The 14,156-nt window shown below is 38.5% G+C and overlaps 1 protein-coding gene across 2 annotated transcripts in view; it reads right to left on the bottom strand.

Moving 5' to 3' along the window:
• Positions 1-216: 216 nt before the first annotated feature.
• LOC134533332 (microtubule-associated protein tau) overlaps positions 217-14,156 on the bottom strand; it is a 735,916-nt gene continuing 721,976 nt past the window's right edge. Inside the window, exons 6-8 of one of the 2 annotated variants that reach the window (XM_063370846.1) lie at positions 13,261-13,296; positions 6,898-7,071; positions 217-1,199 (exon numbers count right to left, since the gene is read on the bottom strand). In XM_063370846.1, the coding sequence (XP_063226916.1) occupies positions 1,155-1,199; positions 6,898-7,071; positions 13,261-13,296 (255 nt within the window). In that variant the 3' untranslated portion in view covers positions 217-1,154. The remainder of the gene's footprint in view (positions 1,200-6,897; positions 7,072-13,260; positions 13,297-14,156) is intronic. The other variant, XM_063370847.1, reaches the window with a different exon arrangement.

Genomic DNA, 14,156 nt, shown 5'->3' with positions numbered 1-14,156 from the left:
CTAAGGAAACATACTGTAGGTAATATTGCATTGTAAATTCTTGGATATCTTGGCGCTGATGTCCGGATTTGTTTCCTGGCGCATCAGGTCTGAATCTTCTTCGAATGTTTGGGTCCTGATCCATCTTATTCAATGATTAGATATTCAATAACAGCAAAGTTGTAAACAACATTTTTTTTTTTAAATAAAAGAGAGGTAAATCAAAATAATAAAGTATTACAAGGAGACACTCATTCATAGTTTATTAAAACCATAATGAATTAACAAAATAAATAATAGTTTGGTATATATATTCAATATTTAAACATTAAAACAATGTCAATATAAAACTATTGTTATGTGTGTTTGCATTCTGAAACTAGAGTGATAATAAGGAATAAACTTATATATGAATTTTTTTTAAATAATTGTTTAATAACTAATGCATAATTTTAATTTCTTTCCAAAAAATAATATAAACTTAGTGTTCTTATATAACGTAAAATTTAAGTGGTTTTTACAACTACCATTTACACGTTAGGTATTAGTACACAAATTTTGAGGGTAAGCCACAACAGTCTTTGATATAATGGCAAAATGTGCAAAGAAATAATTACAAACACTTCAAATAAAAATATAAATGTTTTCACAAAATTGTAAGATACACACACGTAAAAAAATATTTACCTCCAAAATGTTAAATACATTCACTCATGCCTAACATAACTTTAACATATATATATGAAATGAAAACAAGCTAATAAATAATATTCATTTCTAAATCCTCTAGACAAATTAGAATACATTAACAAGCTTAGCAACATTAAAGAGGAAAATATGTAAACAATTAAAACAGCGATAAATTTGTATATACAAATGGTTTGTTGAATGGATAAATATATAAGTAGAAATAATATTTATGAGTTTGATTCTCGCCGCATTTGACACAAACTTGTATATGTGAACACAGAATATGTACGTACCAGAAGCGAAACTGAAGTGTGATGGTCTAGCGAGCTACACGCGCGGCTATGTAACCAAGTGCAGTGAGTTATGTCACTTGCAGTTCCGCTCCTAGGTACGTGCATGCTCTGAGCGCACGCTCGTGCCTGACTGCTTGTGAGTGTGTGTCGTGCGCAGGGACGTGTAGAGGCTCGAGGCTGGAGGCGGCTCCACTAACTCTCGAGTGACTCGGCTGGTCGCTGTCCTGGCTCCGGCGACTGTGAACACAACCACAGGCCAGGGTCACGCCGTCGTGCCTGCAGACCACCATTATGGCCGTGCACTTGCTTACCTACAAGAGTCCGTCAATAGTTTTAATTATTTGACGCAATCAAATGTTCAACCAAACTGCAGTTTGACCCCATGTACTGACAGAAAATTTAACAGGCTGGAGATAGAAACGGACACATTCTATCATGGTTTGAAAATTGGCCAGGCTATTAAAATTTTCTGTCATTTAATAAGTAAAATGTGACCGTGATTAAGTCTATTTTCTAATCCAGAAGTGAAGTTGAAGTTTACAGTGACTGACTATTAAAAATAGTTTCCTCTGTGAAGACTGTTACACTTCACTCTCTCTTGATGACTTGTGTAACTGGTGGATCTTTTAGTTTCAAAAGGCAAAATAATGACTCGGATGATTTCGTCTAGATATAAGTACCTCTATGTTTATTTAACAGTTACATTTGATAAATTGGTTGACTTATATATTTAAATTATTAAATTATATTAAAATATATTACAATTACATAATTAAAAGAATGGGCCAGCCCAAATTATAAAAATACCATTAGTTTCATTGGACACCAATATAATAGAATCAGAAACGATAAACAGGTTAAGTTTTACAATCCCAGTGTGAGAGAGCGATTAAAGACCCGAAAGAAAAATTTCTTGTGTTCCGATCATTTCAGCATCGTAAACGAACTGTTATTCTGAAGATATAAAAACAAAGCTGAAGGACTGGAGGTTTGACGCTCGCTGGCAGAAGTGAGCTGCTAACGAGGCGTCAGGGCGCCCTAGTCGTCCTGCTTGCTGGAGGAAGGACTCGAGGGAGGTGTTAGGTCCGCATCCGGCCCTTGGACCCTGTCTTACAGGGAGATTGCTTCAAGCGTCAGCCAGGGTGCGGAGCTCGCGAACACGCGGTTGTCGCGGACGTTTCCATGATTCAAAAAGATAGAAAAAATTATGAAGTATTAATAAACGAAGCATGACTACTTCTACGAGGTACACAGACTGACTAATAACTAATTACTAAAAGGTTGTAGGGACCACATCACTTGCCTAGCTGATTACATATAAAGTCTTGATGTGCGGCTCGCCGACGATGCGGTGTGGTCCGTCTGTTCTCGCGGCGCGAAGTAACTTCGGGGCGGCAGTGACTCGTAATTAAAAGACGAAAGTCAATCAAAAGAAAGGGGGGAGACTCGGCTTCCTGACCGAAAGTTTCCGAAGGTTTCCGAGGGAGTGGTCGAGAAATACTGACTATGATATATCGATGTTGGTGGCCGATATCAGCGCAACCTACTGAGGGATGTCCGAAACAAGGAGAGATCGACTCATACGAGACCACTGCTAAAGCACCGGATTATGGAGGGGACTAGTACAGCGCTCTGGTGGTTTGGAAATGAACAACGGGGCACTGTTTTTTGTGTAAGGCACCAGGGGGCAGGTGTTTAGCGGGCGTTCAATCACCGAGGGGAAATAACTCGCAACTCTGCCACTAGAGGGCAGATGCGATACAGTTGGAGACTGACAGGTGTCCTGGAGATTGGACTGGGGTAGATGGCCAGCCATTGAACTAGGACTAGTTCCCTGGAAAGGCTGAAGGGGGGGGGGGGGAAAGTGCTGCAGCCAGTGGGAAGCACTCGCTGCAGAGGCCTGAAGCGTGATGGGGAGGTGTTTAAGAAGAGCTGCGGGTGTACCTGAAATCGCTCGCGTAAAGCTGGCTCTGAGAACCTAGTTGCTATAATAGCTTGCAGGACATAGCACTTCTTGTCACGTTTTGGAGGAGAATTACAGGCGACAGACGTGCACCAAAGGCGGGGATAAGACAATATCACTTGCTGGGACATTATAAAAGGTGTATCAAAATTAATGTTACAACACTTGAGGGTAGAAAGCTCTTATTATTTGCAACCATTTTTGCCAATGAACATGTTGTTGGAAATGCGTAGATAAGCCCCTGTAGCTCCAGAAAGAGTCACCGTAGGCAAACCATTGGGCTTTGTGTGAGACAGACGATGCTGTAGTGAATTACGTGTTTACAGCGCTATAGAGGACTGTACAATGACGAATGATGACCCCCGCTCCTTTTTACTTATGTTGGTGGCGCCCTCACCTCTTTTCTTCCGTTCGTGCCGTGCCATAGCACTGCGCAGCGTGACGTCGCAGTGTGTTTTGATATCACTGGTGGTCTGTCGTTGACTGTTCTGTCGTACAATCAAACTCGTAGTGTCATTTCTTTCGCTGAGTTCTGAAAAGGGCGACTTTTCAGTGGAGTTTAATGGAGTACACGTTTAGTGAGTACACGGACATGCTGCTTGTTTACGGGGAAGCTAGACAAAATGGACGAGCCGCCCGTCGTCTGTACGAAGAACGATATCCGGGTCGTAGGATTCCAGCTCACATTATGTTTGCAAGACTTACTCAGCGAATGCGTGATACTGGTACATGTGCCGTCACATGACCAAATGCTGGTGCTGCACGCAGGGTTCGTACTCCCAGTTTTGAAGAAGATGTACTTCAGAGATTTGAGGAGAGTCCGGATACAAGCACAAGGGCAGAAGGTTCCGATATGGACGCTGACAAAATGGCTGTTTGGCGAGTTCTTCATGAGCAACTCTTGTACCCGTACCACCTTCAAAAAGTGCAACACATGGGTCCGGCGGACTATCCTCTTCGCATGACCTTTTCTCGTTGGTACATTCGGAAAGTATTGAGTAAACCCGATTTAGCGGTTTTATTCAGCGATGAAGCCAAGTTCACTCAAGACGCTATTCTCAATTCGCACAACAGTCATGTTTGGAATGGTGTCAATCCACATGCAACGTGTGTTACAGTTCGCCAGGAACGTTTTTCAGTTAATGTGTGGGCGGTTTTGTTGATGGCGTACTCATCGGGCCTTTTTTTATTCCGGCATGACTTACAGGCGCCGGATACCTCCACTTCCTTCAGAACGAACTACCAGGTCTTCATGCAGAGGTTCCATTGCATGTCCGACGTTTGATGTTGTACCAACATGATGGGGCACCACCTCATTTTTTCCTGCAAGTGCGAGAGTATTTAAACCAAACATTTCCAAATCGATGGATTGGACGAGCGGGCCCTGTCGCATGGCCGCCAAGGTCACCGGACCTAACCCCGTAAGATTTCTTTCTGTGGGGTTACGTAAAAGGGCTTATATACGCTACGCCAGTAGAAACGGTAGAAGAGCTTACACAGCGAATCATTGAAGCATTCGAAATCATAAGGTCGACTCCACACATGCTCCAGTGTATACGTGAAAACATGATTCGCAGTTGCCACCTCTGTGTCACTCAAGGTGGGCGTGTTTTTGAGCCGTTGCTTTAGGTTGTCACATTGTTAAAACGTATGCAACAATTTCAATGTTGTGAAACAAAGCTGAAGCTGTGATTGATTTCAGAGTGAAATTAAAATCTGTGCTACGATTAAAAAGGTTATTTCTCTACTCGAACGCCCGCACATCCACAATCTAACACTCTACAACGGGTTTGCCTACACTGACTTTCTGGGGCTACAGGGGCTTAACTACGAGTTTCCGGCAACATGTTTATTGGCAAAAATGGTTGCAAATAATAAGAGCTTTCTACCCTCAAGCATTGTAACATGAATTTTGATACACTCTGTATAGTAGGCAAAATTATATTTATATACCTTGGCATTAGTAGCGGGCCATTTTTATTTTGCCCTCACCGGTTCCGAACCAAGGACCTAAGTGCTTTTTTTTAATTATTCGTTATTAAAATTATAGTTATTTTATTTTTTAATATTTTGAAATCTTTTATAATAACTATGAATTTTCTAGATGACAGCCGTAAAGTAAATCGCAATGATAATCTCATAAATAAAAATGGCAGAAAATTTTATACATTTAAATGGTGGACTTCAAGATGGCCGCTTGGTTCAAGGTCAAGTTCAAAGGTCAAGGCCATCAAAAAGGGCCGCCGTGACATCACAATACAAGATGGAGGTCGGCACCTTAGCACCTCATCATAAACCCTGCATTTAGACTAACATTTACGTTCTACTGTTTGTATCTTTTTAACTAAGTTATTGGACAAATGTTGAGCTCACTCTCTGGCATTTAAATACTTTCAATAAATCTGCTTTATTGTTTGGGCTAGCACACACTTCCAAGCTTTTGTTGCTTGTTAAAATATCAAAAAAAAAAAATCAGTGGAGCTCACAATAATTGTGTCAATATGATGAATCAGCAGTAAACAATATTATAAAATATTATTTCCAAAGGCATTTTTGATAGTGTAGGTAGGTGTATAGATAGGATCAGCTGTAAGCAGGATATATATATACACTGTGGCCAAGACGAGTGTGCAGTGTGTGTGTGGGAAAGATTATGTAAAATGTGTAACAATTAGGATACACAGATAGGTTGGCCACAGGCGAGAGTGTGTGTGTGAGGCAATTTTGTGGGATCAGCAGCAGGAATGTAAGACAGATACAGTAGTCACAGGCAAGTTTGTGTGTATCGAATTGCATACTCTGGGATTATTAGTACAAAAAAATACAGATAATGTGGTCATAGGTGAGTATGTATTCGGGGGTGAAATATGCTAGGATTAGCAGCTGGCAGATAATTACAACGGCTACAGACAAGAGTGTGCGCGAGTGTTAAGGAATAACCTGGGATCAGCAGAAGGCAGAGAAGACAATATGAAGGCCACAGGCGTGAGTTTTTGTGTGTGAAGGAATATGCTGGGTTTACCAGCAGGAAGGATAGACCGATCCGGTGGCCACAAGCTTTTGTGTGTGAGATGTAATATTCTGGGATATTTAGTGGATAAGATAGACAGATACGGTGGCCACAGGCAAGTGTGAATTTGTGAGAGGAAATATTTCGGGATCAGAAGAAAACAGAATAATCAGCTGGGCTGGCCTTAGGTGAGTAGTTTTTTTTGTGAATGTCTCGTAGGAATCAGTGGAAAGTACGATTCTATTTTACTGTAATTGCAGGGAGAAGGAAAAGTGAGGATATGCATAATTGGGTGTGAGATGCTCGTAAGATTTTGATGTTGCTAAGGGGTAGAGCATGTTTTTATTGAAAGAGTTGGCTCTGTTTATCTGCGTGATAATTGCTTGAAGTGCTGTAAGTGGCTTGGCTAACCAAATTATATTGGGGCGAGTTGGAAAGAAGCGCAGTTACATTTTGTTCATCGGATGCTTGGAAGTTAGGAGGGAGATTAGATTATAAATGATGTGTTGTAATGGATCTAGAGGAGTGTCATAACATGTGCTCAAAGGGTTCGAAGTGTTATAGGTCTACTGGGTAGCACAGAAGGTAACAACTTTTTAGGGAGGTTTGGCGGTTCCAACCTTTTAGCCAGTTTTTTGAAGTATGCTATGCGGCATTCATAGCAAACTTTGTTAAGGATTTAAGGATTTCAATTTGCATTGTAAACATTTGCATCGTATGTTCATGGTTATGGACGTAGCCTGTTTAACACCCGATTGTAAAATTCGTGGGGAGTTGCAGTGATTCTCAAATGTGCGTTAAATTTTTTATCATTTTAATGAGTCTTAGATGACACCGCACAGAAAAACTGGACAAGGAGGGGTCACTATGCGTACTTGTTTGCCAAAAGCACAGAGGTTTTCACGTGAGTTGGGTAGCTCAGCACAACACGTTCATGGGTGAGGTTTGGTGGAGATTCATACCTGTGCACCAGAAGCTTGGCCTTCAGAGCTCGCCACGCTGCTGCTGCTCTTGGTCTGCTTCAGGTAGTCCTTATCGTCAAATATCTTCCTCTCGCCACCGCCTGGCTTGTGCTTCACGTTGGCGAGAGACCCCACCTTGCTGTTAGCCTTCACGTCCAGTTTCTGGTCCTCGATCTGCACAGATATTTCGCTTTGCTGCAAACATTTGCCCAACTACAAGCACAGCATGTCCTGGATCTGGTGCCGGTGCAAGGTGCTGGTGCACATGTCCACCAACTTGGATTGTGACATCACGGCGGCAACCTTGGATGACCGTGACATTAAAAAAATTAGTATATTGAAGGTTTTCTCCGAGTACTCCTCATTATTCCTGGCTAGACAGCTGATGGTTTTCTCCAAGTGCTTCTGGTTATTTGTGAGAAATCGATCTCTGCATGAATGATTTTTTACTTAATGAGTCATACCGTTTTATTCAGAGTTACATTTTATTAGTGAATTTCTGCTACTAAATCAACACTTAAAATATTTTTATCAAGTGGAATTCAAAAAAATATTATTACTCAATCCAATATAATGTGATAAAACGGACGAGATTACTATCACGAAGGACGAACTTCCGTCTCCTTGTTGTCTAGCGAAGCCTTCCTTCTTTTGCGATAGTTAGCATCCCACATCCCACATAACAAAGATGAATAATATTTACCTGCAAGCAACACGTAGCATCATCTGTTGTTGAAAAGCATAACTACGTATAACAAGTTCCAATGCATGAGATAACTTAACTCTCACTGATGAAATATTTAAACAATTATATTTAAGTAATGGTTCAAATTCGAAAACTGTCAGTCCGCATTTAACATTAGTCACGGAAGCTACCATCGATCATGGTTTGCTGCCTGTGTCTGAATCGGAAGGAAGCCGCTGTAGATACTGTAGCAAGGACTTTGTCATGAGAAGGAATGCTAGATGTCATGAAAAGAATTATTGTGTTATAAACTCACTACGCGAAACGTTAAGCTGTAATCGGTGTAACAGGTTGTTAACACGAATTGACAGCTTAAAATTCATGATAGAACATGTAAAGCCAAGCCCACTTACAGCATAGATGACATCGATAAAGACACTACACAAAGGAAGAGTGTGCTAGTTAATGTAAATAATTTTCCTTGTCCTGAGCGTGATGGTATTTGCTCACCCGATCGTGACGAAGAACATAAATTGAAGGATACTGATGGCTTCGGGAAGACTGAAACTAATGGAAGTATCAATACTGTGAAAAGTGAGAATACATTCAAGCCCAGTAGATCTTCCATAATTTGGAATAATGATGGACACTTAAATAGGAAGATTTTAGACAATACAGAAGCTCCAATATTGACAATTTCGAGTTATTACAGTAATACAGGCGAATATGCTGACTTCTGTGTTGATGACGATAGTGACTCTGAAGCTGGTGTCGTGATCGAAGACTATGCGGAAGCACCTAAAGCTGGCAAAAACAAAAGCTGTGATGAAACCCTGACACCTAAACGATGGAAACGTAGTGTTATAATAAATAACTCTGATCAAGCTTATTATGATTATTGGGACCATAGTGATATCAAAAGTATTTATAATAATCAATCAAGGGAGGTGATTGATAACACATCATGGGAAGAACCAAACATATTAGTTGACCGGCTAAGACTTCTACATGCCTCACTTTGTGCAGGAAACTATTCGTGCATCAAATAAATATGTCTCATACTCAGAGAACTGAGGGAAACTGGCTACTTAAAATAATGATTTGTTTTACATACATTTGTATAATGTTGAGAAATAAAAAAATATTAAATTAGAAAATTTTTAAGATTTATTTCTTGTATTTTTATTTCTAGCCAAGCCTGAGTTCTCGCTTCTGTGTATGTTCATTCCTTGTCTACTGTGTGTACTGTGTGTTCATTCCGTTTCCGGTGTGTACTGTGTGTACCGTGTGTTCGTTATATTTACTGTGTGTACTTTGTGTACTGTGTGTACTGTATGTTTAGTGTGTTCTTTTGTTGAATATGTGACGTCTCGTTAAATGCGTGTAGTCAAAACTGTGATATCTCTGAATATTTACTCGTCCAAAACCTCTTTTTCTTGATAAATCATTTTTCAGGGATTCTTGCTTCTCTTGTAAGCGTAGAACATGTTACATTGGTTTAATTGAATATAATTAGCTGACGAAGAAGGTTGTGAGGTTCGGAAATGACTGGTATAGGTATATGTCTGATAATGTTCATGACCCGGTCTCGCGATCCAAAGATGCTTGTTCTATATTTATGTATGGCTTTGTACATGAACATTTTAGTGGTTGATCTAAGTATCGAAAAACTAGACTTTCAGGTTAGGCTTATAGACAACATAATTAATTCGTCGGACAGCTATATTGTCTTGAGTTGTTTTTCGTACAGTGAATTATTAATAAACTCCACGAGAGTTAAAGGAAAACTGAATACAAAAGTTATTTAATATTAAGTTACACTTGTCACTGGTAGAGTTTAAACCAAGGACAGTAATCCATCGATTCAATATGTAAATAATTAATGAGTGATTTGTTTGGTGATTTTTGGAATTATTCCCGAATTTCTAGGTCAATAAATACATGTTCCAAAATGGCGGTTACAACATCTTAATGGAAGCTGGTTGTATTGTATTTTCAGCCTCTTATAGGATTTCGAACTGTATTTATTAAAATTATGATTTTTACATAAAATTATTTTTTTTGCATCGCCCAGGTATCAAACCGAGTACAGGAATCGATCAAATCAAGTATATTGGTTTCATATTTATTTATTTGAATTTTGGGATTTTTCCCGAATTTATAGCTAAATAATTACACTATTTCAAAATGGCGCCCAAATTTCAAGAAGGCGGGCAACTCAGTAACAATAAATGATTACTGCACTCAAGCGGGTAAGAACTAAACTATCACCATAGCAGTGCTCTCTAGCAGACGAAAACAAGATGGTGTCCCCCAGCAGACATAAACAAGGTGGTGGAGATGATGTCATACAGCTGATGATATATACCTTGGCTTTGGTGGTGGGAGTTCGGAGTCTGCCGGCGGCTTCTGTGGAGAAAGGATCGGTCACCATTTTTTATTTTTGCCCTTCCTGGGTTTTAACTGAGGTCTCCACATTGTAAGTGCGTTTTTAAATAATTTTCATTAAAATTTTATTAATTTTTTATAAATTTTTGAAATGTTTTCCAAATTTCTAACATAACATTACGGATTTTCAAGATGGCGGCCGTAACAAAAAGTGCAACTGTGTTTTTTTAAAGATTTTTATTAAATTTTATTAATTATATTTGATAGAATTTATAAAAAAAATCATCAAAAACTGACAATAAATAAATATTTTCAATATGGCGGTCGTAACGGAAATTGCAACGGTGACGTCATAATCCTAGATGATGTCATAGGCTTTTTGGAGGCTGTAGACATGTATATTTAAGCCCCACTAAGGATGTGTTCTTTCAATGACAAAAGTTTTTTGAGGTAGGGGAGAGCAGGGTGAAGTGGCCATCCTAAGATAAAACGATACATAAATTTTATATTGTAATTTAAATTGAAATATAAAATAACCCTTTATATAATATAGTTTTCGTACAATCAAAAAAATATAAATTTCTTTATATCTTGCAAACCATTATTTTTTTATTAAATTTTTTAATTAATTGTACCAAATGGCCACTTTGCCCGCATATGTCGGGTAAAATGGCCATTGACTGGCTATTTTACCCTACGTAGGTAAAACATTAACAGAACTCATTACAATAATAAATATAAAACCGAGGTGTATATATATATACAATTTGTTAGCAAGTTCAGGAGATTGAATTAAAAATTAAATGTTTCCACAATTACTAAATAAAATAATATTATGAACTAAAAACCCAACAAAACACCATTAAAAAAGGAATTGCATTTACACTATGTTAACAAACAGAGTGCTAAAGTTTTAAGTGTCTTCAAATAAAATGTCTTGACTTTACTTAAACAAGAAACAATTAATAATTAAAACGTAACCTATCAAACATAACTTAAACAGTTTAGCGGCTACAGCCTTCACATAAAAAGTCACCATTTTCCTCTTCGCAGCAAGCACACTCTTCGTGAGCCCAGCGGTGACATCCGGAACACCTAATCCACACTTCATTTGTTTTTGAGTTTGAATATGCTTCCAAACAATATAAGCAGTCAGCGTCATCGCTCTCATCTTCGTCCTCTTCGTTGAAAAGACTTCGCCTACTTTTGGCAGGTTTTTTCATCATTTTAATTCTATTTTTTGGGGGGTTTGATATTTGTTAATGTTTTGTTTTGACTTTTGTTGCTTGTTTTGGTTCTCTTTTTGTTATTTTGACCTTCCCTTATAGACTTCTCTTCCAAAAGTTCTCTCTTGTACGGACTCCAAGTAAGAATCTCTGCTTTACCTTTCTTACGGTTAGTTTCGCGTTTGGTGATGTTGGATTTTGGCAAAGGTAATATATCTCTTGGAGATAATTGCAGATTATATGCTTGTTTCAGAACCCGTCACTGGACTCTTATATAGACATTTGCTAATGTTTTTGAACTTTCCACTCTTAGTTGATCCATCTTCACATCAAGCTTCTACATCTTCACCTCCAGTCATTGTATCTTCACTGCCATCAACTTTGTATTCACCTCCAGCAGCTGTACCTTCATCAACATCAGCTGTATCTTCACCATCAGCAGCTGTACATTCACCGTCAGTCATCGTACCTTCACTACCAGCATCTGTATCAACTACACCACCCACTGTTACATATTTTCCTTGAGCTATTTCTTCACCGCCATCAGACATTGCATCATCGTTACTGCAAACTTCTACAGGATTAACATTGGCCAATGAAATATCCGTGGGTTCTGCAGCAAAAAAATCTGAGTCGGAAAATATGTTAGGGTCCAGCGGAACAATACCACATTTCCGAAATCCATTAATAGCTGTAGCTGGCAAAGCTGCTCGTAAAAATGCTTCTCCAAGCAGCTTACTTGGAACTCAGTAACAACTCTCCTAGGGTTTTTATACAGAAACTTCAGTATGAGCTGAACTCAAGCGCTCTGCGCATGTGGGGTCACGTGGCCTCCCGCCTCTTTCGAGCCCGCCTGTTCTGGCCGTAACCGCCAATCAGGCTTCTAGATATGCTTTCCATTGTAGACAACACTTCGATATTTTTAATGCTAATTTCTTTTATCTTAAAGAAACTAAATCACGGGATAACATTTCCGGCCACCCGCGCTTGTTTCTGAAATGTGAGCCGTCCTAGAGATACTGCCATTTTATCTGCCAAGCCTCTCCTGCTGACAAAGTTTGGTGTAAGGTCGTAGCCTACACGAAAACAACACATGCACATTGCCATACACGTTAAACATTTATAGTGCAGATTAAAAGAATTAAAATGTTCAATAGTTTCATTTACCATTTAGTAATACATAAATAGAGCTAAGTATACACTTCGGGCAAAGTTAACATACGATCGGGTAAAATGGCCATGTAGTCGGGAAAAGTGGCCACTTGGCCATCTGAGACGCCATTACACAAAAACTTGCGGGGAAAAAAACCTATGACATCTTCTACAGTTATTAATATGTGGTTATAAAGTATAAAACTAGCTCTTTTCGCTAGGATATATTAAATAATTATGGCATTACTAAGCATTTACACATGACCAACAGTAATTATCACTTACCTTACATCAGAAATAATAAAAACCGTAAAACCATAATAAATCAAATAACTTTCACTGCAAACAGGCTGGGTGCTCTCAGAACACTAATGGCGTCTCTTACAAATGTTTCACATCCTCGCCACCAGACTTCAGCACTCACCAGAGGAATAACAGCCGATGGCCACTTTGCCCGCCCTGGCCACTTTAACCTGCTCTCCCCTATTCGAAATCCTAATTTTTGAGGAAGAAAACGAGAATTTTTCCCGTGATAAAGAGAAATTTTTCAATTTTTTTGAGATTTTTTGGTGGATTTTTTTCCCAAATAACTGGAAATTTGGGTGGTTTTTGGCAAATTTCGGGAAAATTTTGAATGTCAAAGGTAAAGGTAGTCCAAGATGGCCACCGTGACGTCACAATCCATGATGGCGGTCGGCACCACGGCACCACACCCAGAACCCAGGTGCAGGAAACACATTTACATACTACTTACCGGTGAGAGACGCACATAACCAACCCAGAGCTACAGTTACACAAAAAAAGGCAGGTAAGAGCAGCCAAAAGTAAACAGCACAGAAAGCTTTGGTAATAGTGAAAATGTGGTAGAAGCAGCTACTTCCTGGTATAAGTGCTTCAGTACTTAATACTCACATCAGCAGACATTCCTTCCTCAGCTGAGATTGAGTTCTGACAAAAGAAAAATGTATCATATCATCTTTAATGGTTCATACATCAAAACCTTATAATAAATTCAACACCTAGACAAACATCAAGTTTCCTTAATTATAAAAATGCATCTTTGTTCAGGAACTTTCTAATACCTACATTTTTTTACGTGTATATACCATTCAACTATTAGACTATTGGATAGCAGCAGCCCTATACTGCATCATTCTGCAAACAATATATATAAACATGTTCAAATACTTTTGTCTGCGCGTGCGCAGTATTCTTTTTTTTTACTGTGCGTCATTGAAAAAAAACAGTTATATAACTTATTGCTGTATTTGAGTGATTAGATATTTAAACTAACAGCTAGTTATGTTTCCAAAATGACAAAGTCAAAATCATTCGATAACTTCATAGTCCTTGATACAAGACGCGATCATTGTATACCAAGTAATCATTTAACTGCACACAGTATCACTTATATGTTAATAAAAATAAACTGACTTATAAATACTTGTAATAAATCATGACAAATGACTAGCAAAAATATTTTTTAATAAATTAAAGTCTTCACGGAAATTATTATTTTTCTAAATAAACATAACGAGCTTACACAAATAATTTTCTTCCTGAAACAATTTCACTTTCACTGCGTTCAAAAAAATAATTAAAGGGGTCTCAAAGAGTCAAAAATCCTACACAGAGGACCAAACTGAGTTATACCCGCTGATGATCTCTCTATATTTCAAATCATAATTAATTTAATAAAAGCGGTTATAACATTCAAATAGATTTTTAATTTGTAATGTTAGGCCCTTCGACAATATAATTAAATGTCGTAGGTGAAACTTAACCGAGAATATATCTGGAAATTAACA

This window comes from Bacillus rossius, chromosome 6, assembly GCF_032445375.1.
Source record: "Bacillus rossius redtenbacheri isolate Brsri chromosome 6, Brsri_v3, whole genome shotgun sequence".
Classification (NCBI taxonomy): domain Eukaryota; kingdom Metazoa; phylum Arthropoda; class Insecta; order Phasmatodea; family Bacillidae; genus Bacillus; species Bacillus rossius.
Note: the sequence above shows the minus strand (reverse complement) of the source record. Positions and strands in the feature narration are given on the sequence as shown.